This window comes from Diadema antillarum, unplaced genomic scaffold, assembly GCF_040938485.1.
Source record: "Diadema antillarum isolate AM-2024a unplaced genomic scaffold, OU_Dant_1.0 scf00000053, whole genome shotgun sequence".
NCBI classification, from domain to species: Eukaryota; Metazoa; Echinodermata; class Echinoidea; order Diadematoida; family Diadematidae; genus Diadema; species Diadema antillarum.
The window spans coordinates 2,614,321-2,640,504 of record NW_027270942.1 but is presented as its reverse complement, the minus strand read 5'-3'; the positions used below and the strand labels follow the sequence as shown (position 1 = coordinate 2,640,504).

General features: G+C 38.4%; 2 protein-coding genes across 2 annotated transcripts in view; one reads left to right on the top strand and one right to left on the bottom strand.

Annotated features, from left to right (window-relative positions):
• Positions 1 to 7,387: 7,387 nt before the first annotated feature.
• Positions 7,388 to 18,516, bottom strand: LOC139715651 (uncharacterized). The gene is made up of 2 exons (XM_071627208.1): positions 18,438 to 18,516; positions 7,388 to 12,021 (listed from the first exon to the last, which is right to left on the bottom strand). The coding sequence occupies exon 2, from the start codon at positions 11,947 to 11,949 to the stop codon at positions 8,176 to 8,178; it is 3,774 nt and encodes a 1,257-aa protein (XP_071483309.1). The 5' UTR covers positions 11,950 to 12,021; positions 18,438 to 18,516; the 3' UTR covers positions 7,388 to 8,175.
• Positions 18,517 to 20,866: 2,350 nt separating this feature from the next.
• The window catches only part of LOC139715713 (rab11 family-interacting protein 4-like), a 74,509-nt gene continuing 69,191 nt past the window's right edge, over positions 20,867 to 26,184 (top strand). The window contains exon 1 of the mRNA XM_071627265.1: positions 20,867 to 21,219. Within this exon, the coding sequence (XP_071483366.1) occupies positions 21,079 to 21,219 (141 nt within the window). The 5' untranslated portion in view covers positions 20,867 to 21,078. The remainder of the gene's footprint in view (positions 21,220 to 26,184) is intronic.

Here is a 26,184-nt window from a genome sequence, read left to right as displayed (position 1 = left end):
TGATTTAGATTCACATCATCTTACAGACTAAAAACTGATAGGAATAGGCTCATAATTGCACAAGTGACTGTTCTAGAATAGCTTTATCATGAGCAGAAATCACTCCACAAGTCAGAGAAAATACAAAGGGAAAATGCAAATCTTTTTCAAAGCAATGGATGAAACAGTATGTACGAATATCAATGTTAAACAGTTCACATTGGAACAAGCAGTGACCACAAACTTTTTACTATAAAGAGGTGACTCTAAATTTGAGGTGGGTATAGCTAGTGTCATATTCAGAGATACCACCTGAAAAAAAAGAAGCATTGCAAATATCTTCCTTTGTATTCAATCAGAAACAGAAGGAGATATCCTATAGAACAATTGCAGAAAGTAATCTATGCTTATACCAAAGTCACATGGCTCATAATCTACCTGTGAGCAGTAGATTCTCACACTACAATATGAACATTATGTGTTATTTACAACATGTCAGTTGAATATTGCCATAAGTTGAAACTTTTTTCTCCAGTCTCAATAGATTTCACTGGTAAAGAGTTGATAGTGTGTAATATAAAAAAAAGCCTTAAATCAAGATTTTAGAAAGTAAAAAAAAAATTGATAAATCCTGATAGATGTACTTGTATGTACTCATATCTACAATCTTTATCCGCTCATAATGATCTTCAAAAGATGGAGTATCTTATTTTTCTCCCTCTCAATTCACACATTCTGTTTTGACTCAAATAATCCCTACAAAATAGGCTATGGTAATTTGCATAAGTGACCTATACATACTCAATTAGTCAGAGAAAAGTTATTTCCTCACTTAATGTACAGATCTTACCTAAATCATTTAAGCAACTTTCATATGGAAGATAGTTCACAGCCAGAATCCAAATTTCAGTGGAAGTGGTACACAAACACATCGTCCAATGTGAACAAACTAGCCAAATATGAACCGGAAAAGGTATTGAAATGGCTGGAGCAACTTCTACACCTTCGTGAAGACAATATTTGCCTAAGAATAATCATGTTAACCATTTTGCTACATTTGTCTACCACATCTGAATCCCAATGTGTTAACCCTGCACAGTTATGGTGTAGATATTAGACGAATACATGCAATACAGGGTGGTCCACAACTTGAAATTGGAGCATGTTGCGCGCTCAGAATCTGAGAATATTGCAGAAATTGTATGTGTGTGGAGCGCACATCACGAGCATGTAGTATGCAATATTTCACAGCTTATCTCTTTTTGTGCTGCTTACATTCAATGTTCTCTCTCATGTTTTGCACACAAAGTATCAGGTAGTTTGATGTTAAAGTTTTACACATGATTTTTCACATGTTTGAATACATTTTATTTTGAGCTTGTTGCAAATTCTTGAGGATGTTGCATAATATGTTGCTGGCTTTTGAGGATGTTGCACAAGAATTTGAGCATGTTGCAGTGGCATGCTGAAAGAAACCCCTTGTGGACCACCCTGCAATATTTTCACCACCAAAGTGCAACTCCATTCATGCTGTTGCATTGCAATGGCTTCATTCATGGGTAAATTCGAGACAAAAACATTTCCGACAAGAAAACCACACATCAAGTGAGCTGGTTTAAATATCAAACAGAGGAGAGCACCTTTGCGCAAGTTTTCCTTCTTGCCATATATGCCATACTTTCTTCAAGTCTTTACTTCAAAACACACCATTTTCTCATGGAGCCCACTCGACAACCGTTGTCGAAACAGAAGCACCAAACCTGATTTTATGTAATCTGATGATAATATTCCACTGAGTTCTGACAATGGGTATCTTCATGTATCAAAAATAGTCATGACTTTTCTCCACTACAAGCAAAGTTTAAAGTTGAGATGAGAGAGTTTCAGTATACATTGGTGATATCTACAGACCATCTGCAATCAGACAAAGAGTAACTGTATTGTTTAAATTATGAGTACTCTCCGATGTATCAAAATGCTAGCACAAAGAAAACCCAATTCCAAACATCAACTCTTCTGATGAAAATAATGGTGAAATCTTGCAAGGAATTAAATGTAGTATATTTGAACCCAGAATGATGTTCTGTCTCTATACGTAAACATCTGATTGTATTCTCTTTTTTTTAAACATAGCATACATACAAAACATAAACATAGGAAATACCGTATTTTCATCTCTAAATAACAGCAAAATGCCTTCACAAGAAAAACAATCAATACATGTGTAATCTGATCTATCTGGATGGTTTAAAATTGTCCAGCAGCAACATTGTTCTCTGGTAAAATTTGTTCTATTTGCAAACTTCATATTTGATTTGTGGATTCTGTGTAATTCAGTGTAATCTTTCTCTAATTTAAAACATTAGGAAATTCAGAGGTACAAAAATCATTACATCATGAAAACGATTTCTGAAGCATATTTTCCCCCCGAGACTGGATCGGTTTAAAGGTGCAACGCTTGTTGGAAAATATTGCAGGTGGGCCATAAAAGCAGAAGGGAGGGGCAGTGTGCTTCTTCAATGACATTTCATTTTGCAAACATATCATACCTTAAATTCCACTCCAGGCTTACATACATTTGTACGTGTGACTCTCATGTCATCGAACCATTGTATGAAGCCACAGACATCTGTGAAATAATTCTTCTACTACAAATCATGTTGGTGGCTCGAAGAAGATGGGGACGTCTTTCTGCTACCCAATGTATTTTCACAATAAAGGAAGCAGTGGTCATTCACAATGCTTGAATGGGAGAGTTAGCACCATTCTGCATCTAAGGAGATGATGCACATTTGAATGAACCTTACCTTTGACCTCTGAATGAACAAACATTAAACACACTTGTCGTGACATAGCTTATCATTGTTATTCATCAGATTAAAAAGAAAAGACACCATTCAATTAGTTTTGTTTGTGTGCAGCTACAAAAAGCTAAACTTGTGCTGTCTAATTAGAGTGATGTCGCAGAGCATTTTTTTTTTGCCCATATCACAGAAAAACAAAACAGGATCTAAAAACAAAATTGAAATACACAAACTGTCTTTGTTCCCTATTTTTGGCAAGACTAACATTAATTCATCACTATAATCTTTAAGTACAAGACAATGATGTGGCTAGATTGAGCAAAGTTGATGTGCATAATTACACAAACCATTCATAATTTTCAAAGTACATTGCTAAATTGCCTGTAGTTGGAGGTAGACTCACAATGATGTGAATCAATATTTTGTGCAAGTTCAATAGGTAGACAGAATTTGCCTTGGCCAAGTTTACTACACGGAAACACATTAATTACTTGCAAATTAAGATACGGAATTACCAGGGCAGTGATTTAAACATCATACGTTAATGTCGCATGACCTGTTCATTTGTTTTTGATCTAGTCATTTTGAACTACAGTTGTATACCTGCCTTTTGACCACCAGATTACAGACTGTACATAATCATGCTTTTCATAGCATGGATTTCAATTAAAGCCTTCCCAGGTACAATCATTGTGTCACATTTAAAATACAGCAGTGTGTCGTAGAAGTACAGACCTGCATTCATCTGCATGTATCACTTTACAAAGGAATTATACTAAATGCATGGGGAAAATCTCATATAATTGCAGCACTACTTTCCATCTTAGTACATTTACAAATTGTATCATCTCAAATAGCAGCACATGATTCTACAAATCTAAAAAGGTCTCTAGATTAAAAAAAAGAAAGTACTGTTCCCTGCAAATATTTATCTATAATACTACATACTGCTCATTGCTTGAATAAAACTCAATATGGCCATATGATAAAGGGTGATAAATACCACTATAGCACTGTGCATTAAACATGAAATAACAATCCTCAAAAAGCTTCACAACTGTTAGGTGAAACCGTATTTACCACCTTCTCAGTGATTGGTATGAGCAGAAAACTGTCATGTTTTGTTTGCTGTTAGGAAACATTCTGTGTATTATTTGTCTTACATCTCTTGAACCATGGAGCTAAAAAAGATATAAGTTCTTCCCCTGACCCTCTCTTCCACACAATAAATCAGTTTTTAACAAAAGAGCTATCTTATGCACATTGCAATGCTGCATACATCAAAATTGTATGTCCATAAATGCAAATGTCCTCAAGCTTCTGGACAAAGTTGTTTCTTCAATAAAGCGCTATTGACCTTGCGTTTCAAGAGACTCAGGCTACAAGTATCTTTTCCACAAGATAAGCAGAAACTCTGCGATTTGAGAGGATCATCAAATACTCATTTCTATCTTGCCCAATACATAATATACTGAAAGTGACAAGGTGGATATAAGAGATGACGTTAGCACAGGAAAACAAACTTTGCAATACATGTATTGTATTTTCCAAAATGAGGGGATCTAATGCAAATAGGGTAAAATATGAGGGACAGGCTCTACTGACTGCACAATGCAGATACATAGTAGAAGCTTGGCCACATACTCCAAACTTATTCAGAAGATTGGCATCCTCAAAAAAGAAAATGTGACCATCCAAATACTATAGTTATTAGTGCCAGTTTCTTTCTTTTAGAAACTCTTATCTCTTTAATAAGACTCAGCTTGAAAGTGGTATCTTACTTATCAAACTGGAGCTCTCTTACCGACTTCTAAAAAGTGAGCTCAAGCCAATGTCGATTTAGAAAAAAAACTAGAAATGTCGCTATGGCGACTGGTATGCCTCCGCCATAATGCATGATTCTCCTAATAGGTCTAGATAGTACATGTGGACAATGTGTGATTACATTTTCACAAAATTGGCAAAATATTAAAACAAGTCTGTCATAAATGTGTTGAAGGTTCACCTTCCTTGACCTAGGTTTAATTGGATGAATAGGAGAGCATGTGTTTGGGATTTAAGGACTTTGACCCATTCATACGTTTATGCATTGAGTAATTTTCAAGGTATGGAGAAAAAGTGCAATTTCTGTATTGAAAAGTACATTGTTACCATTTTCATCTGGCCTTTGACCCTCAAATTCATAAGATAATCACTGTCAGGCAGTACATGCATAAATATGTACAATGTAGTATGTTTCAAGATAACTTGAGCCACTTCCGAGATATGGAGGAAAAAGTTAGTTCAGCACTTTCACTTGATCTTTGACCTTTTGACCTTTGAGGCAAAAACAAAAGGAAAAAAAAAACTTTCCTGAGAATCTCTATTAGGTTATACATGCATACACCAAGTGTAAAAAAAAAAAATAATCCTGCTGGCATTGCATAAACATGAGGGAAATAGTAACTTTTGAAGTGTTGCCCTTGACCTTTGACCCCTGACCTTTGACCCCAAGAACCCTAAATTCTCTAGACAATCACTGCCAGTCAGTACATGTATACATACTATGTTCCATGAAGATACCTTGAACAATTTCCAAGGTACAGAGAAAAAGGGTGAAGTTTTAATATTTTTACTTGACCTTTTGACCTTTGACTTCATGACCCAAACTTTCACCAGAGAATTTCAATCAGGTAATACATGTATACACTAAGTTTCAAGAAAATATCTTTAGGCATTGCATAGACATGATGGAAATAGTGAAATCTTATGTATTTGACCTTGACCTTTTGACCTTTATGTGCACCCAAAAGATGACAGGCACAACTTCATCCCCTAATACACATACATGCCAAGTTTCATTAGGATACCTCAAAAGGCTTTGATAGTTACCCTGTCCACAAAATTCATTATGGACGGACAGAATGACGGACGGAAGGACGGACGGACAACCCGAAAACATAATGCCTCCAGCACCACTTCGTGGTGGAGGCATAAAAAAAAAGGGGGAGGAGAGGCACAAAATTTGACTGTGGGGGGCATTCAATGTGGACCAAGCTTTCTTTATGAGCCTGTCCCTTGTTCCACTAAACTTTTCAAAATTTCAAATAGTGCTTCTCTTTGCAACACACTTCCGACTTACAATGCATACAAAAGAAGAAATATGGGCAAACTACATACATGAAAGAGAAATATGTATGTTTGCCGTCAGTCTCACACTTTCAACATTTAAAGATGGTACATGCCACAATGAACTTCATTAAAGTGTAGTGGCACAAATTTCAAAGACTAATTTCAAATCTTGGATGATCACTAAGTACAAAATACTCAGCATCTTTCAATTCTGTCAAGTGCATTACTATTCTCATGTCCAGATCATCATTCAAAATCAATTTGAAATTCATAAATGGTCACCTTCTGAGTATCAAATACTTCCTTTACACATGATGAAAGCACTGTCAGGCTTTGCCCTTACCTAAGAAAAAAAAAACAGTCATGAAATCTCTTACAGCATTACTGACTTTTGAAAGCATAAAACAAACTTGTTGATACACAACATAGGAAATATATAAAGATCTCACAAACATCATAGTTGTTGTGATATATAGGCTTTTGCTATCACAGGCTGAGAATTTTGACATACAATGATCGACAAAATCTATGTATGCAAAGAAAGAAAGTGCCATGCGTCAATTGTCTTTGAACCAGACGCTACCTAGAGGTAAACACAGTATCCAGTCAGTGATCGTGAATACAGTCTGAATGTACATAACATCGGGTCTTTCTCTTTTTCACAATGTGATCATACATGAAGGAATGGAAATACTGAAATTAACACTCCACAAGAAAGATATAAATGTGCAGCGGTCGTTAGCACTTGGTTTATGATGATAGTTATGCTTGTTTTGCCATCTGAGGTTGCACAAAGTACAAACTACAGTTCATTTGCAGACAGAAGACAGAAAATTGAAAACACAGAAAAGACATAAAAAGAGACTTTATGTTGAAGTTACTGGAAAAAAAAGAAGAGAAAGAAGAAATTACTATAGCAACAACCAACCATCTTTCAGGCATTTCTGATGCCACAGTAATTTCTACTTACGTAAGTTCCTTTACAATCCTTTACACAACATGGTTTCATCACAGTGACACACTAGAGGCCTGAGTGTGCATAAGTTGATGACTGCAAAGAAAAATATGTCAAAATGAAGTTGATTCCCTGCTGAATAATACCGTAATCCATTTTGGTAAAACAACTGCTATAGACTGATACAAGGGTCAAACAGTACTTGCATGTTGTGCAAATGCAGAACATGCAAAAAACAATTCATCAGTCCTATGGCTGTCGTGGTGCTAATGACAATGATGATGAGTGTTATAATCACCATTATAATCACTATTACTCTGATTGGCATTATCAATAAGACATCAGATTTATGTGCAATTTGACACAGCAATTTTACAGTGTTACTAGAAACAATGAATATTTTCAGGTGTAAACATTTTTGCACATTTTGCTGCATGTGATCCCTGCACAATATAAAACACAGGTGTTCATTTTGTTTACTATAGTTTCTTTACAAGAGTCCACACTCCTATTTGTAAAGTGTTGATAGTCTGTGAAAGTGAGAAATCCACCTTATGCGATAGAATGGGAAAAATTCATCACACAAAAGTTTCAAACTTTTTAGTATGTAACTGATTTTTGAGCTTGGGGGTGGGGAAAATTTGAGTGAGTGACCACTTACAACTTTGGCAGCAGGCAAAATCAATGACAACACTCTGTGCCCAAATAGAATTTACAAAAACAAACTGATCATAAATTTGGTCATTCACACAAAATCTTGAATCAGTTGTGTCATTGGGCTGTAGCAAAGTCAGGAGTGGCAAGATGGTAGACATTTTGCTTGCTCGAGGCTGTATAACGTTTCTCCCGTAGTAGTTGCCATGGTTTCACAAACTGAAGTATACCTCCAGAGTTGATTACTGAATCAAAACTTCTCACTGAAATTTCACTCTTCCTTGAAGACATGTGTACTGTAAAACCAGAAATTTTTGCATGCGTGAAACTTTCATGAATTTTGCAAGTAGCCAATATTCAGGAAATTAAAATGTGCATGAAAGTATTTGTCTACACAATGCACTGAATGCCAGTACAATGCTGTACACCTTACAAGTATAGTGACAGTAAGTGTCTAGTATTGCGCATTCATTTTCGTTGAAAGTTTTATATTGACCAGCGGAAGGAATTCAAGAAATCGCAGTATTACTAGTTCACTTAGTATACTCCTAATTCTTTTGTGGTCGGCAATTTGCAATATTTTCAGGCTGCCAGAAGGCGGTTAGCTTCTATGCGTGATGGTTTCATGCCACAAATGTTTCTGGTCTTACAGTAATGTGCAGGGAAACCATGTCAGGACACAGAGCCATCTGTAAGGGCTGAAGCAGTGAGGGAAGCGGTACTGGATGTGACCATGGCAGAATGTCTTGTGGGGAAAAAGGCCTTCCGACGGGCTGACCCAGAAACTGACTGCAGGCTATCCGCTTCTTCAAACTCCACAAAGTCTGGTGGGAGGCTGTCCTCCTCTTTGAGAGGGCTTACACTGCAGAAGTCCATCTCCTTCCACTCGACGTCCATCTCAGGGGGATCACAGGGTATGACCTGGGGTATCTCGTCATTGGAAAGTGTGCACTTTGTGTTCTCTGCCTTCACGAGAACTGGAATGTTTCCACCACTTGGGACAACCACACCTTCCCTCGGATAGTCACTACCAAGAAACGCTTCGGAGACACCATCATTGGCAAGAGTGCGGCCAAGTACCGTCTGGCCAGACCCAAGATCAATTCTGCGATGACCCTTCCCACCTTTCATTCTCTCTGGGATGATCTGTGAGCTCAGCAGCTGTGCCGACTGCTTCGTCACAACTGAGTTGTCTTCATGCAACAGCGGAACAAACAATGTCTGGTTTTGGCAAGGACTGAAGTTCACATCTGTCTTTTCATAATAAATGGCATTGCCACTTTCAAATGATGATTCTCCTTCATCACCAGCATGATATGCACATCCACTCTTTTTATGAGCATCTTGTATTCTACTATCACTGTCCTCTACCATCCCTTGACTCAATTGCTGAGAAGATGTAGGACAAAGTGGATACATACTATTCTCTACCATATCTAACACTGAAATGCTTGTAGCACCTGACGTAGAGTTGTTCTTGTTATCGAGTTCACTCAGTGTTCCTTTTTTTCTTGCTCTGTACCGTCTCTGCCTCTCCCTGTCTTTTTCTCTAATCCTTGCTGCTTGTTCTGGTGTCCTGTTCCTGCGGCTTTCTTGTTTCCGAGCAGCTTCTTTCTTGAGGAATTCTGCATACTCCTCAGACACTGATTGCCTATGAGGTTGCCTATATCCATCCTGATTTCTTTCTTGCCTCTCAGATGAACTGTGATTGTTTGTTCCAAGCACAGCACTAGAATCTTGCAACTGAAAATCCCCTGCCATGGAAGCTGCTGCCTGCATGTCTTCTTGAAGGTGTTCAGATGTCTTTGCTTGACGAGGAAAAACCTTGACCCCTTCAAAATCCTGGGAAGAGCAAATCGTGTAAGGTGCATTACTTGAGCTGTCACTGGGTTCCTCCACTTCCCCCCTCTTCCTCGCCCTGTATCGCCGTTGCCTCTCTCTGTCTCTCTCTCTAGTCTTTTCCACTTGTTCGGGAGTCCTGCGACTTCTGCTCACCTGCTTTCTCAGAGCCTCCTTCTTCAAGAATTCACTGTATCTTTCTGAGGGATTCCTCAGTCGTTCCACGGATTTTTTTACCCTCTTCCTTTCTGGCTGGCAGTCAGAACTAGTGTCTGTATCTTCAGTCGCGAGGAGTTCTCCGGCATCATCTTGGGTGTCTTCAAGACCTTCCCATTGATCAACTCCGCTGGAGTTGCTGCCAGTTTCCCTGACAGCTTTATCCTTCTGCCGTGCTCTCCAGTTCCTTGTTCTCTGTACAGACTGAACTCTGTGCTTCTCAACTTGCTCTGGGGTGAGGGCAGACTTTCTGGCTAAATATCTGTTCATCTCCTTCTGTTTGTATGATGCCCACTTTTCAGGATCCTGTTTGAGCCTTTCCCTGTAGTTTCTCTGCTTCTCCGATGCAGTCATACGTTTCCGCGAAGCAGCAGTGACACCATGGCCATTTTCTGGTGACTGCAAGGGGTAGTCGCTCTCTGTCAGTGAGGTAGATGGCTCCTGCTTAATGACTGTAGGAGGCAACAGAGGGTTGGCTGCATACATCACAAGGATGTTGGGATTGTAAAGCAAAGTATTACCCATTAAATTTCCATGAGAAGTTGCCGCCAAAATTGCGTTTTTCCCTTCAGTTGAAGAATTGACTGACAGCTGTTCTCTTTCAGCTATCAAATGGTTCTCTTCATCAACATGTGCAGATAGGAGTGGCACATCATTCAGACTGTATGCCATGTTTGTTGATAGGCTCCCAATTTCTTCAGCAGGCTGTAGTCTCTCCACAGGCAATTGTAGTGAGGAGTTCACTTGACCATCTGATTGTAAGACATCCCCACCAAATATTGACGATAGCCTCTCGTAATAAATGCTTGTCTCTTCAACCCCATCGACATACGCATTACCGGGCTCCTCACAAAGTAGTCGCTCTTTCCGCCTCATTCGATACTTTCGCTGACGCTCTCGTCCCTGCATTCGCCTGCGCTTAATGCGGTCAAACAGTTCTTCAACTTCCCCACATGTCCCAGCTTCATTGTTATCAACAGACTGCACTGGTGTTTCCACTGCCCTCCTGCGCCCTCTGCCTCTTGAGACACTAGCAGGGTTTGATGCCTGGGCTTGCTGTTTCAGCCTCAGGCGATACTTCCTCATCCGCTCCCTTCCCTTCAACCTCTTCAGTGCCAGCTCTGCCTCTGAGAGGTGCTTTTGGATTTCAGTAATTCTACAGTACTTTTCTTGCTTGATCTCAAAATCCTCCGACTTTTTTGGCACCTCTTTGATTTTGACCCTTTGCCTCTGTTGCCTTCCGGCCATAGTCAAGGGGTTGCGAGGGTCAGTACTACAACCAGCTTCCCCGTCTTCTGCTGCTTCTCCTCCAGCAAACACAAGTCCCTCATGTTTTGTTCCTGCAGCCTCCAGCTGAGCATTTTCTTTCGATTCTCTCTCTATCAAGTGAATGATGGTTTCACTACACCCTTCATTACGTACAGCATGCTCAGTATGGGTTTCAGCTCTGTTTTCATTCCGTTTCCTGTTGCGACGTCTGCGAGTAGCAACTCTCCCTCGGGCTTTGCTCTGATTGCACTGTTCATTTGAGCGGGCTTTCTGTTTCTGTATATTCCTGCGTCTTTCCAGATCCCTCCTCCTATACTCCTCCCATTTCTCAGGAGACTGCCTCAGCTTCTCTCGATACCTGCGCTGCCGTTCGGCAGCAGTAAGGGCCTTCCTACCATCACCTTTAACACCCCATCTGGTGACACTTGGTGAGGACAGGTCTGTATCTGAAGACTTCCACGAGGGCCCCTGTAACAGACCATCCTGAACTTCTGAGCAATCAAGCCCTGGAACCTGATACATCAGGGTATTCAATTCTTCACTGTCACACATTGCATTTTCATTCCCACAGTCATTCACTGCATTCCCGTTCATACTACGAAAGTGGGAGGCATCCCTCAGTACATCCAACGCCGGGAATTGGGCATCCAAGATATACTCATCCGTGTTACCTCTCGCAATATCCTCCTCCTGGTCAGGCCTGGCTATGTAAACTACAGTTTGAGAGCAGCTGCTGGCACCATCTGCACTGGTGTTTCCAGAATCTGGCAAATCATTGCTTTGCAGCTCTACTATATCCGATTCGTGGCAGTCACAACTCGATTCACTCTCTGCGCTGCCAAATGTGTCCTCATTTCTTTTCTTCTGTCGATACCTCTGCATCTTCTCTCGCCACTGAGCTCTCTGGCGTACGCGTTTCTCGTTTGTCAATTTACGTTTTTGGGTCAGAGCCCTCTGCCTCTCTGCATTCTTCCTTTTGTACTCCTCATATTTCCCTGGAGTGCGCTTCAGTCTCTCCCGATAGTTTCGTTGTTTCTCGGCTGAAGTGAGAGGACGCTTGTGCTTAACAGTATCCCCTGAGGCCTTCGTGTCAGCCGCTTTACGCCTTCTTCTCCCTCTCATGTTGATAGCTTGAGGTGGTACAGGAGAAGCATCTCCATCTTCACGTTGAAGTCACACAGTCTCCTTTTCACACTGCAATTAAAGATGATAAAAAACACTTTGGGTAAAATCACTTTGCATTTCTGTCTCTGTTTCATGCACTGTGTAAAATTTGAAAATTACAATTGCAGTAGAAGTCTCTCAAATATTTGTAGATTGGCAGTTCAAGCCTCACTGTGTTTCATTTGCTTGTCAACACATCTACCTCCAGCCTTCACAGACACAGATCTCCAAATTGGATTTGGGGAAACAAAGTGAGAATCCTTATGAAATAGCATGACAATTCATTGCCAAGCGCATCTGGGTTAAGTACATACAGTGCACTCCCGTCACAACGAAATGCTCGGGACCGGCCGTTTTCTTTCGTTATAACGAAATTTCGTTATAACCGAACAAATACAATAAAAAAAAAACAATGTAACCACGCATCAGATATCATATTATGTTTGTTGAATACTCATCATACACTGGAAAGCTATGTGAAATGGGATGGTACCTTTTTATTTTCGTTTGGATACTACATTTAAAAGAGAGCATAAAGTTGTTTTTGTCACACAATGAGTCGCATAGAAAATGATAGTTTAGGATTCCATTACAGTTCGCTATTCCAAAGATTCGTTTCTTACTAAAGTTCGTTACTCCGAAAGACTCTTTGTTCCGAAGTTTCGCCATTCCCGGGAATCCGAAGGTTTGTTAATTATTTTGAAGCTTTGCTCTTCGGACGATTCGTTATTCCGAAAGTTCATAATTTAGATATAAATATACTGTTCGTTTTCCGAAGGCTCGTTGATCGGAAGATGAAATGAGTTTCGTCATTCCGAAGGTTTGTAAATGAAAAAATGTGAATGGTTCACTGTTCCGAAGCTTTTTTAATCCGACAATGAAATAAGGTTTGTTATTCCGAAAAAGGTTTGTAAATTGCAAAAAAAAAAAAAAATGAGAAAGGTTATTTATTTCGTAGGTTCGGTTATCTTAAGACGATTATGAAGTTTGCAATTCCCAAGTTTTGTTAGTGGACACACCTTTTTCACCTTTGGATTAACGAAACTTTTTTTAATGTTCCGATTAACGAAAGTTTAGAATTCCTATCATTTTCTGACTAACGAACCGTCGTAATAAGAACCATATATCATTGTCGGTTTAACGAACTTTAGTAATAACGAACTGTTTGAATAACGCCAAAATGTTCGTAATAACAAACCCTATTTCATTTCCGAACCAATGGACATTTAGGTGTATAAGAATCTGTGTGTTTTGTAATAAAGTACCTTCGGAACAACAAAACGAACCTTGTTTAATTTCAGATTATTGTATTACAATAATGCAAGTCCCCCTCGGAAACTGTGCCGGACACAAGGAGCAAACACATACACAGTGATGTGATAGACTTCGATGGCGATAATTTTGGGACCAGAAGTTTTACTTCGTTATAACGAAATTTCGTTATAACCATGTTCGTTATAAGCGAATTTTGTACCATAGACTTCGATGGCGATAATTTTGGGACCAGACGTTTTACTTCGTTATAACGAAATTTCGTTATAACCGTGTTCGTTATAACAGGAGTGCACTGTATATGTAAGTACATGGTTTACTTAATTGAGAAGGAAAGAAAGAGAATGCTGGGCAAATAGAATATTACATTGTAATATACATTGTAACTCAAAAATCAAAGTACAGTCAAACATGTCTGTCTACAGCGGCCACCCCAAGGGAGATGAAAAAAGTGGCCGATGTACACCTGTATATGTGTGGCCGCTATAGACAGGGTCATTAACACGGCTTTTCTCTGGGGGGATTTGTGTTAAGTGGTCGCATACGGCAGGTGATTGCTATAGATGGTGGTCGCTATAGACAGGTTTGACTGCATATAGATGTACCACTACCACATACCAGCAACAGTAACAAAACACATGGACAGATTGAATGGCTCATGCTAAGATTGGTCATCACTACCTGGCAAGGTAGATGCCAGTGGGACCAGCCTCAAGAAACAACAAAAAAGCAAAACAAAACAAAACTAGAAAAGCACTTGGAGAGCGCAGACCTCTGCCAAGCAGCTTATTTCTACCCATACACGCATGCTGAAAATCACCCTTTTATCCCAATGATAAAGAAGCCTTTCTGTTGTGTCTCTGTAGAGTCTACCTCATCATCAGTTTACTGCACGCTGCACCTCGAGCACAAGCTCAGTGCACACACTTCAAATACCCACAGCTTGAACTCTCTCCTTTGTTGGCCCTATTAGCTAATGATAATCCTTCAAGATGAATTGTTAAAAAGTATTCTGGATCCACACGGTTATCCAGATCACTACTAAAAATTAATCACCTGTTCCTTGTGTCATTATCAACTTTTCCTCGAAGTTTCATCCACGCCTGTTTCATAACTTTTTGAGTTATTTTGCAAACAGACAAACAAAGAAAGAAATCAATGCCTGCAAAAACATGACCTCCTTGGCGGAGGTAACAAAAAACAAAACACTGTTTCTAGGAGTTGAACCCTGGTTTCAGAACAAATGTTTTATGCACTAGGGAAGTTGGACACATTGTTGATTGATCTAATGGATGATATCATGTAGGAAAGCAGCACGGGCTTTGAAAGGAGTTCTTACTAGATTACAATATCACACAAGTTTAACCATTGAAATATGCAAGCTCATAGCACTATTTATTTGAGCAAAAATTATACAATGTTGTTTCAGTATGTGCTACCAGTCCCGAAAGGATTACTCCTTCCTTCTTACTGGCACCACCATTGCACCATTGCAGCTTCACACCAAATTCAGCCATTCCAAAGGCCCATTTCATTTATAGTAATATCAGGTTGTTTGTGCAGTCTTCAGTTCAAATCTGTGCTTACATCCTTGATTCATTCTTTTGTCTACTATGGTGTCCTTTACCCCATTGTTCACCATGTAAACAATGTACATGGGTACTGGGCAATAGCAAGGTATTGATACCAGGACCCTCTGGGGAAGCAGTGCACACAATGGTGGGGTTAACCAGGGTAGTGACTCCACACTACATTCATCATCATCATCATCATCATTATGACTTTCATCACCACTGCCATCATCCATTTCACTATCAATATCACATTATAATCATAATCATAATTGTCATTATCATCACTATAATCACCATTATGCTGATTGATGACATGACTCAAATCTATCCAAGGCACATGTACATGCAAGTACACAGACATTCCAGAGAAATTCCTTTTCTTTAAAAGAAGTTGACTAACATTTAAAGCTTGTATACGCATTCAAATGATACCTACGGCGGTATCCATGCTGAATTAAAAATACCACACACTCGAACAACACCATACAGATAAATTCTCAGTACAAGTAAGAATGATGAGCAGTATAAATTTGTAAGCGTAGATGTAGATGGTACTGGTGTCTGAATGTCAGTAAAGTCCATCATCAGATAGAGCAAAACAAGACCTTTCCAGTGTTAGCTCACTTTTTGATTATCAAGGAATATCCTTGAAGTTATGATTAAAAAAAACCCTCATATTTCTTGTTATTTTCTTTGTTTTTGAGCAGCTTAAGTTGCAAATAAATATCTCAAATCAACAGAGTGAACTTGTTTCGCAATCATTGAACTCTTCATATCAACAGCAGGGCATCCCATATCCATCACAAACTAATTAAAAAAAAACTATATTTTGAAATTATCTGACAGTACTGACTACTAAGGAAAGTTATTAACCAATGAGTAATACAAGAAGAAATGATAATGATGACTTCACTTGCAGGAGAATTCCAGACCAGTTAAACATTAAGTTTGAAAAGAAAGAATAAAACCTTTTAGGGTGTGAGAATATTTGAAGAAAAGAGTCTAAAGAAATCTGAGCCCTTGGAAAAAAAAAGTCTGAAGTGTGTTAAACTGAGCATTTCAATGCATTTGAACTGACAAAAAGCTGAAAAGTGGGTTTAGGGCAGAATGAAAGAAAAAAAAAATCTGAAATCAGATTAAACTCTGAATTCTCACATCCCTGAATCAGAAAACTGTAAAATCTTATCAAAATCAGATAAGGAAGTTATCAAACTGAAGATTGGTTAACTGTGTTGGCTGAAATAGTGATTTACTCTTGTTACAATGACAGGAACATGGTTACACATTCAATGACTCAGGACCATTGTGGTGTAAACAGGGTTAGCAAGTGTGCACGTGTGTGATGTGGGGGACTTTCATTGTACATACTTTAACACTCAAAGAACAAACAAATAAGGGCAGATTAAAGGTACTGTAAGAGTTACATGAATATGAACCATCTACAATTTGTAGCTAGCATGCAGCACAAGTAGCAGGTTTGAAATGTCACATGACACCACGTCAGTAACAGTGAAATTCACTTTTCTCTTCCAAAACAATACACAAACACCTAAAATATCCAGTGTAATGACTGTAAGAGTCCCTACTCACAATGGAAAAAAATACATGAGATATTAGATATAGAGTAAAAGCCCCAATTTTCGGACACTTAAGCTTTTTTGCAATATTTATTCAACTCAAATAATTTTCCACAAAATGAAATCTATAATAATGTTTGTTACATATATCAAACTAATTTTTCTCAATATTGATTTTGTTAAACCGATCATAAAATTTCACAAAATCCCCAAATATTATCACCTTGTCAATTCCCCAAAATTTGGACAGCGTCTCCAAAATCCGGACACGCGTGCAATGTCAGTACGCATTCAAGGCCGCTGAAAAATCCGTGCGCACCATACCTTGTTGACGCAAGTTTGCATTGGGGATGTTGCGGCGCCAGTTCGTGTCCGAATTTTGGGGACTCTGCACTTGCATTCAGCCCCTGTACATTCACTGCATCGGCACGTACGGAGATTTTTTTTCTTTCGTGTTTTTGAGGATACCATCACACTCTGAGCTTGCGATAAGCAAAAAATCTCGCAACCGAACGGCGTAATTTTCAATTTTTAGCGCTTTTTCGGCGACCCCGATTCTTAACACAGGCCCTAATTTGTGCGCGCTTTGGAAAAGTCACGGCGATTCCGCGATTTTGACGGCAAAATTTGGGATTTTAGATGGATTTTTTGAGGTGACTCGGGCATTTTCGTGTGGTGAACGAGTGTGCTAGTATGTGAAATGATGTGATATTCTTGTGCTGTGACAGTTGACTTTGCTGCCTTGTGATAAGTGGCAAGTGTCCGGATATTGGAGGCCGTCCAAAGATTGGGGTTCTTACTCTAAACAGAAATTATGAATAGAATCAAAGCAATTATCGAAAATAAACTCAAATTGTCATATCTCACACAACTAAGGTGCTGTAGTTTCATTTTATTGTTCTACACTGACTACAGCTCCGTTATCACTAACATCAATTACCATTAAGTCGCCACTACCTATAGTCGTCAGACATTCACATTGCATGTAACGCGCACCGCGATTGGAGATCAGCTGGGGCGACGGATTTTCATCGCTCTCAAAAGACATTCCTAATTCACCTTTTTCCTCCATAAAAACACAAATAATTGTAATCCAAATGTATGTTATCATATGTAACAGGTGACAAAACCATTTTTTAATGCGAGAATGTTTTTGATTTCGAATGGATTTCAGGTGGCAGACTAACAGTTTTTCAAACGTGATGATGCACAATCAGACAATGCATCCTACATTGAAGTGTGTGTATAACATACGCGCTAATAATATGTGGTGCACTATGGGCGGTGAACTAATTCAGTGCCTATTTTCAGTTCACCAACTCGGGAGTGCATAGGAAATACACACAAGTGGCGACTACTGTAAAAGTGGAAATTTTTGCGGTGTTCAAATTTTCGCGCATTTCGCGCAACCAGAAATTAGCGCGAAAATAAAAGCACGCGAATATTTTTGCTTGCCATAGACCTATGTGCCTGTGCGTGATGTCTTGATTCCGCGGAATTAAAAACACGCGAAACTCTTCCGACCCGGCCAAGCGCGAAAAATTAGTCATGCGAAAATATCCACTTTTACAGTATACGGTAATTGACGCGACGTTAGACTGTGCCGACTCTTGACCGTCTTGTGTTTAGATCCGCCCCACTCACTTTCATCAAAATGATTTCCTTTTCAGATGGAATTTTCCAATAAATTTCATTTGGATGATTGCATGTCTACAAAGACAGGCTGAAATATCAGCATAGCATCTGAAAAAGAGTCAGTAGCCAATAATAGTTTGATGGCGAAACTAGCTACTAGTAAATTTATTCGTATTCATACTCAATCATAGTATGTGGTGCATGGCGTTGTAACAAATCCCCGTTGTAACATAGATATGGGCGCATGGGACTGAGAGATTTATCAACATGATAAAAACGTGGAGTGATATGAACCTTGTAGGACTCTGGAAATGCGATTAAGATAAGCGCTAAATTAGCAAGCTGGATGAGTATATGTCACATCTTACACATGGGATTAGCTGCTTACCTGGAAAAAATGTCTAAATCACAGGAGAGCGCTTTTCCCGACGTTTTATTGTAGCTCTTTTATTCCGGGCCTCTGATGCGAACTACTATCTAGCTAGCTTCAAGCATTAACAATTGGTCATCAAGTGAGGGCGCTGTATATTTCTACATCACCGCACCGCATCCCGCTCTACACTCCCTTCTTTTCGCGAGAGCGAGAGAGACAAAGACATTTACGTTAAACACCGATGCGAGAAAAACACCGATGCAACTACTTGTCCATTCATCAATTTTGAGGAAAATAACTGAAATCCTTGGCCAGTATCTTAAGATGTATCGATTTCCCCTCGCATGAAAAATATAATTTCAGTATTTCAGCTCTACCACTAAGCATATATTTTGGGGTCATCCCCTTGTAATAAGAGGAAAAAGCTCAGCCAAATGAAAACTGTGTTTATTTTGTCAATGATGATAGTTATGAAACTTATAGTGACAAAATTATAATACTAATTCATTCATTCCAGTTTTATTTTCATTTCCAAACAATGTACATGGGTAATGGAAACGTCAAAATGATGATATTGATGATAATGATGATAACTGCGGTAATTATGATGGTGATGGCTATTTTATTGGCTAGGATACTAATAATGACAATGATGATGAAGATAATGGTAATAACATCATCGTGATTAGTTGTAGGATTAGTACATGAAGTTTACAGTAGATTGAGTTCATGTAATCTTAAAGGTATCGTCTTGCTTTCTGCTTGTCTCCCTAAGACATTCCAGCAAACAAAGAGCAACCAGCTTGTGAAGGAGAAAATGCCATGAGGTATGTGTGCCTTACTTTGGCAAAAGAAAGCAAGTGACAAAAGTGACATTTCTCGTAAAAGAGCAAAATGTGTCTGTCATTTTACACTGACGTCAATGGACTATCATGATGTCTTATCTAACATATCTTTTAGTAGGATAAGCGTTTCTGCATGAAATTTGGCCTTGAAGAAGAGCTCATTATGTGAATTATGAAGACATCAATAACTCAAATTTGGATGGTATGTCACTTGCTTCCTTTTGCCAGAGTAGGGCAGTTAATATGTGTGCCTTCCTTGAGAAGACGTTCAATTTGAAATGTAATTTCATTTACAAGTACAGTATCAACATCAATTTTTGCATCATATAACATTTGATGAATCCTACCTTAATTCTTCCATCTTTCCTTTCGGCAATCTGATTTCATCATCGAATGAAAGTACTATTTGACTCTTTCTTTTTTACTGCATTAGTGCAATGTTTGCATTATGAGCATCTACTGAATGTTTCCCTTACCACTACAATGTGCTTTGGTCGATCATTGAGTTGTCATTATTATGTTTTACTTCCCTGATGGACATAATTTGCAGAATAAAAAGATTAAAACATTTTATAAAATGAAACTTGCAGGTGATAATTTATGTACGGTTGAGTTGTTATTGCCGTATAGATTTTATAGTAATTCACGAGAAAGCAACATCTTTTTATCCCAGGGCCTTGTCAAATTCTTTTTTCACTTCCGTCATTTTGATTATTCCCTTTCTATGGGAACCTCGAGCAATGTGGAATTCCAAAGTAATCAGGTCACCCACCCCAAACCGATTAAGTTAATAAAAAAACGTTATGAAGCAAAGAAAACGAGGTGATTTTACTATATTCCCCGAGAGTATTTACACGTGTACTTCTGGCCAACAATCGCGATTCACTCAAATGGAATATTGAGAAAGTCTAGGCTTACTAGTATTTTGTGTTTGTGATGCGAATATGGGGGGGGGGGGGGTAGATACGTCAGAACGAGTGGGTCATTATCGATCCCATGGTTTCCTCACGCCTTTGAATGCTAGTCTGTGTTTAAAAGCCTTATCAAGAAAAAATGTATGTAGTTCAGCTAATCATCATAACTCAGTATCCAGTGGCTCAAGATTATCTTGTGTTGAATCACACAGAATTGATGAGGAACTGAATGTAATTACACAGTTTATACTTTGCTTTCTCTTATCATAACTCTGAAACAGGATTAATACATTTGATTATCGTGATCCTGACTCTTTTTCTCACATTCATTTTCATTGCACGACGGTAGTTTCAAGGGCAAAACTTAAGGGAGTAGTTCGTGTAAAGAGTGGGGGACACAAGAAGCGAATTATTAGGCCAAGATATCAATACCTCCTTGGTTATACCTTTCCTTGGAAATAAAGTTCCAGAAAATATATGTTACACACAAACTAGTGCAGATTGACCTTCTTCAAACAAATTATTGAGGAAAAAGGTTAGAAAGTAATAAGTAGGGTCTGTAACTAAGTCTAATGATGCCCAAGCTCCGCAGCTCAGCGCATGCGGAACTCTGCTGCTTAGCGCTCCACCAAACAAAATGCACGAGACCGGACGATCATTCAAAGCTACGTGGTGAATGAATGAACAATGCGAAGATGCGGATACGACACGTTTGAATGGCATGCTACCCACCACCAGCGCATCTCCAGGTAGAGCGAACTACGAGAGCAACAGGAGATCAGATCAAACCATCTCGATCAAAACATTGTGATGGATTTAGTACATCTCAACCGTCAAACATCACAGATGGAAAGTCTGGTGGACATCAGCAGAGAGTTCCTCTTCTGGATTTAAGATATGGAATCGGAATTATTGGATATTCAGTCGCAGCTGAGACCCGTTTTCGAAGCACTCGATTTCGAGAAGAGTGGATGGATAGAGACCAAACGGTTTGTTGAACTCGCTGAGGAGTACTTTCAAGGCGGAAGCGATCACAGGGTACGTTGTTGTTCACAGGCGAAATGTAGCGATACTATAGTGAAGCACTGCCGAAGTCACAAAATTCTTCATCATTTTCTAACTATAGTAGTGGGAGTACATGTTGATTGTCTGGTCTATGGCTGTTAAGTTTGCAATGTACATCATCCATCACACGTACGCCCTTCGAGCAAAAGAGAGCAGTGCTATTTTTGTTTATCAGTAGAGCTCAGCAAAACACCAGCTGAACTGAGTGAGCACAAGTCTTATCTCAATTCACTTCCTGTTTAAATGATTGATTTGAAGGTTGCACTAAGGTTTTCTCCAAAGGAAGAAAAACACACATTTAATTTTATGAAGTGTGAATGAGTGTGATGAAAACTGCTATCCATTGTATTCCAGTTCTGATGGAGTAGTTACTGCTCAAACTCATTCAAGTTCAAGTACCTTTACTGTAGTGCACATGTACGCACCATGGATTTTCAAATCCAAATTAGACAACCTACAATGTATTACATTGTCATTGTAGATGCTGATTTTTATCTGAGACAAAGGATTTTTATTTTTTTTATAGCAACCTGGAATGACAACATAGTTTGAGAATGTGAAAGTTTTTATTTCTCATTGTTCAAATTTGATCCAAAGTGAGAATATATTATACTCTGCAAAGTAAAAATCATTTATTTTTTTTTTTCTGAACATTTTCTTCAACCAACAGTTTAAAAGCTAGACAAAACAAATTTTCATCATTCTCTATGATTCAGATTTCACTACTGGTTTTCACAGGAGCTTAAGACTAGTCATAAACTGTAAAGTTGTCATATCTTATCACATAAAGAATTGATACAACTAGATACTCTATTTGTAAAATCTGGAATGTAGAAGTTGCATTCATTGCGTTGTTTGTAGATTGATAGTAAAATGTCTCTCATGGATATGTGAACCAAATTATTCACTCTAAAACACAAACACACACACAAGTACAATGTCAAATGAGAATCAAATATGTACCCTTAAAACTACATTTTGTATATCGAGTGTGAAGAGAGGACATATCAGCAACTGATTCTGTAGATGCCAGACTCCTGAGGTAAAGCAAGAGTTAATGCTGACAACTCTGGTCTTTACATTCCATAAATGTGACATTTATAAGTCTCTCGTTTCTCTTCCGTAATCTTGAGAAATTACCACCAGAATACTGCCAAACTGTCTTTGTGCATTGATGACTGTGGATGATTATCTCCTGGATGGTTCATAGTTCACCGAGTCAAATACATTTAAATACTAATTACATCGTGTAGTTGTCCTAATTTATGCTGAATTTGCATTTTGAAGCATTCATCATAGATTACAGGTGCTATTTGGCAGAGAAATTTCTGTGACTGATCAAACTTGCAGCAGGGGTATTAAAAGGCAGTTTGGCACTATTTTGTGAGGCATTAGTTTCACTTGTGAGAGAAATATACACTGACAATATGTCCTTGAATATGTCTGCTCACTAGACATCTACATGGCCTTATGGCGCTATAGGTGCGGTATTCCAGCTTTTGATTTGAAGCTGTGGTTTTCTAAATGCAAAGTTTTATGTTGTAAATTGCAGAGAGCAGAGGCACAAAAAGAACCAGGAGACTCATCATGAATGGCTAACGGTCAGCTGTGGCGTCATTTAAAAGCAAGAATCTCGAATACAGACACTTTATAAGTGCCTTAAACATCTTTATCTCCACTCCACGTGTAGATCCCATTTGTTTGTTTACCTTTTTCCATTGAAGACTGTGAAACCCTTGTAGAACATAAAGCTGGCAAGAGACCTCTTTGTATCGTTCAGAAGGAACTCAGCGGAGTGAAACAAAATACCCAACGGTCTCTTACTTAAGTACTTGCTGCAGTTTAGACAATCTGAGGCACAATGTAAATGGCATTAGAGCAGGTCGTTCACTTTGAATCTATCTATAGAATACTTTCAAACAAGACAGCCACTGCTAAATTAAAATGAAATCAGATACCAACTTTTATGGAGAAAATGAATGAAGTGCATATGGAGTCATGTTTTGTAACAGAATAGTACTTAACTCCTAATAGTTGTGTGTTCATTTGTGGCACACATTGTATAGTAGAACAACAACCAAAAACAAACAAACAAACAAACAAATAAAACCCAAACTTCACAGTAATGTACAAATGCAATATCAGTTGCATCTAATTTCTGCACCAAAGTAACAGTTATCATAAGTCTTAATTTAACATCACACTCAATTCACTCCCTTTAGATATGAAACTGAAACTACACTAACATTTTTACTGAACAGAGGATTAGACCGAAAAACTTTTCAAATTTCACCCTAAAGTTTCCTCAAATTGATCCTCACCATGCAACAGTGGGTGTATAAGAAGTTGCTTCAGTTTTCCTCATCATAGTGCCACTTCAGAAACAAAAATTTGTGTAATAGTGGTATGAATAATATCATAGGCTGTGTCTAATAGTGCATTTCTGATCCACGTTCAAGTCGATGCATTAGTAAAAAGTAAAATCAAGCAAGCACAATGGAAATTTCATCAAAATTTGATGTGATATTTGAGAAAGTTATGGGACTAGTGACACATTTTCATAGAACACTGATTCTAGTCACAACCACATATATAATTTGTATTTCACTATGCAAATCAGGTGAAAGTGATGTCATTTACCCTTTGAACCCATTGACCTGAGCACAAATCTTCACCAAATATCTTTCTTACTTTTTTGTTATATTGATGTAGAATTAAAAAGGAAAATTTTTATCCATTATTTTTGTTGTTGTAAGTTATCAGACCAGAATGTGTACTTTTCATTAGATAAAGAAATTAAATTATGTAGAATTCTTTGGGTAGAATTCCCCTTTAACATCCACTTAAACATACTGTATACTGCAAGAGGAATTTACTATGTTAAAGCATGCTCTTCAAGTTCTTACATGAGAAGCTGCAGGGAGTATGTATTCAGATCTCATTACCTCAATATTTATGCAATGACACAATATTTGAAGTTGAAAGTGTGTTTCTGTTTTTTCTTTCCAGGGGAAATGTAGCATTCCCACCAAGACTACTCACTCACAACGCAACACTCCACAATGCGTACAAACATTCACATAAAAACAGTAAGAATGGCCAACTACCAAGTGAACAGAAAAAGTGCAGAGGTCACAATCAGCATGCACATACATGTACCATTTATGTGGAATGACCTGTAGGACCAACTTATAGTGGACACGTAACAGGAAACTTGCTGGTCAGATAAAAAGGTTGGATGCTAGATAGTTTTGTCCAGTGCTGTATGTACACTGTATGACAGCATAGTGCTTAAATGTGAAACACTGGCTCAAAAGTAGCATTCTACAATTTTTGTGGAAGACATACTGTATTTGAAATAGAATGTTGACTGGGGTCGACCAAATTCACCTTCCAGCTCATTTAAAAGAGGCAGTTTGAAATCGCAGGTAGCCAATTAAATGTTTGCCTCACTTTATCACATTTTATTTTGTGTGTTGTCAAAACAAACAAAAGAATCCTTACAAGTGACGTAGTCATATGAATTACATGATGACAATTTAGGTAGCATAGAAGTCTATCAAAGAGAAAGATTATATATAGCAAATGCCCAACCAGTATGCATGTACCTATACAGTCAGTTTGTCATTTCTGAGAAATTTTCTGAATTATTATTACTGGACAAAATTAAACCACATAATTACTTGTAGGCCTACATGTTTACTGTCTTCGATGTACAAGCTTTTATGGTGATATGATTACTTTTAATCAAATTTTTGTCTTTGAAATATTATGCAAGGAATTCTTTCTCAGCCAGTTTCCCAACACAGGGCATGAAAGATAATAATTCCATTTGGAGCCCAGTTTCAGAACTCAGCTACATTTCTCACAAGAACATGTAAAAAACAGACAATACAACTGTATCATTTTATGTAATATGGCACTATGCAGACAACAGATCACAAGGACATACACTATACCACCGATAAGGAATATCGTGTTTCACAAAAAGACAGCTGTGCAGTGTGCCGTACGGAGGTAGTGTCTCGGCAATTGTGTGTCCCAGGTTGCGGCAAAGTAAATGAGTAACTGAAGGTTAGAACGGGGTCTACGGGAGGAATCGATAGAAACATGCCTGTGCCTATCAGTTGTATTTTCTGTGTAATAAGACTAAACATATAGGATGTAGGTCCTGCATAATTACAAATTTGTACAGTTTCTACATCTTCAGATGATGGACTCATTAATTTTGAATGAGTTTTTGTTTGTTTCATAAGCTCTATTAAAAAAAAAAAAACACACACAGTCGATCGGAATTGTACTAAAGAGCTACATGATTTTGATTTGAATTAATTACAAACAAAAACACAAATAGCATTGTATTTTGTGAAGTGCCTTTCTTTCTCATTTTTCATTCATGGAAAACAAGAGAGAGAAAGAGAAAGGAGAGAGGAGGGAGCTCTCTCCATTGCCAGAATGCTGGGGGCAGCATTACAGGAGATGTAGGGGGTGAGAAGAGAAAGAAGCCAATACTGCATAATTGATTAATGCTGAAGGTTTTGTTAGACCAAGCATCAAGGATAAGACCTCCAATGTGGGTAGGAAAAGAATGTGAAGCCTCCCTGTATCTTCTGCAGCACACTCACAGAGCCTGCACTGACTCTTTGTTTAGGACTGTTGGAGATTTGTATTTGTTGAGCAATGCTTTTGTCATTTCTGTTTTGCCCTGTTGGATTATGCAGTTGTGACCTCTAAGATGACTAATAATCTTTCACAATTATTAATATTCATTCACTTCTCCAATACAGAATGATATTAGATGGTTTAAATAATGTACTCTTATCATTTAAAAAATATATTCTATGTCAGTTCTGTTGTGATATACAGAATTCATGTACATCCCCTCTCCCCACCCCTCCCCCTCCCCCTCCCCCCTCCCCCCCCCCATTAATCAATATG

Coding starts and splice junctions, on each gene's coding strand:
- LOC139715651 (XM_071627208.1), bottom strand. CDS start 11,949: ATGAGAGGGAGAAGAAGGCGTAAAGCGGCTGACACGAAGGCCTCAGGG.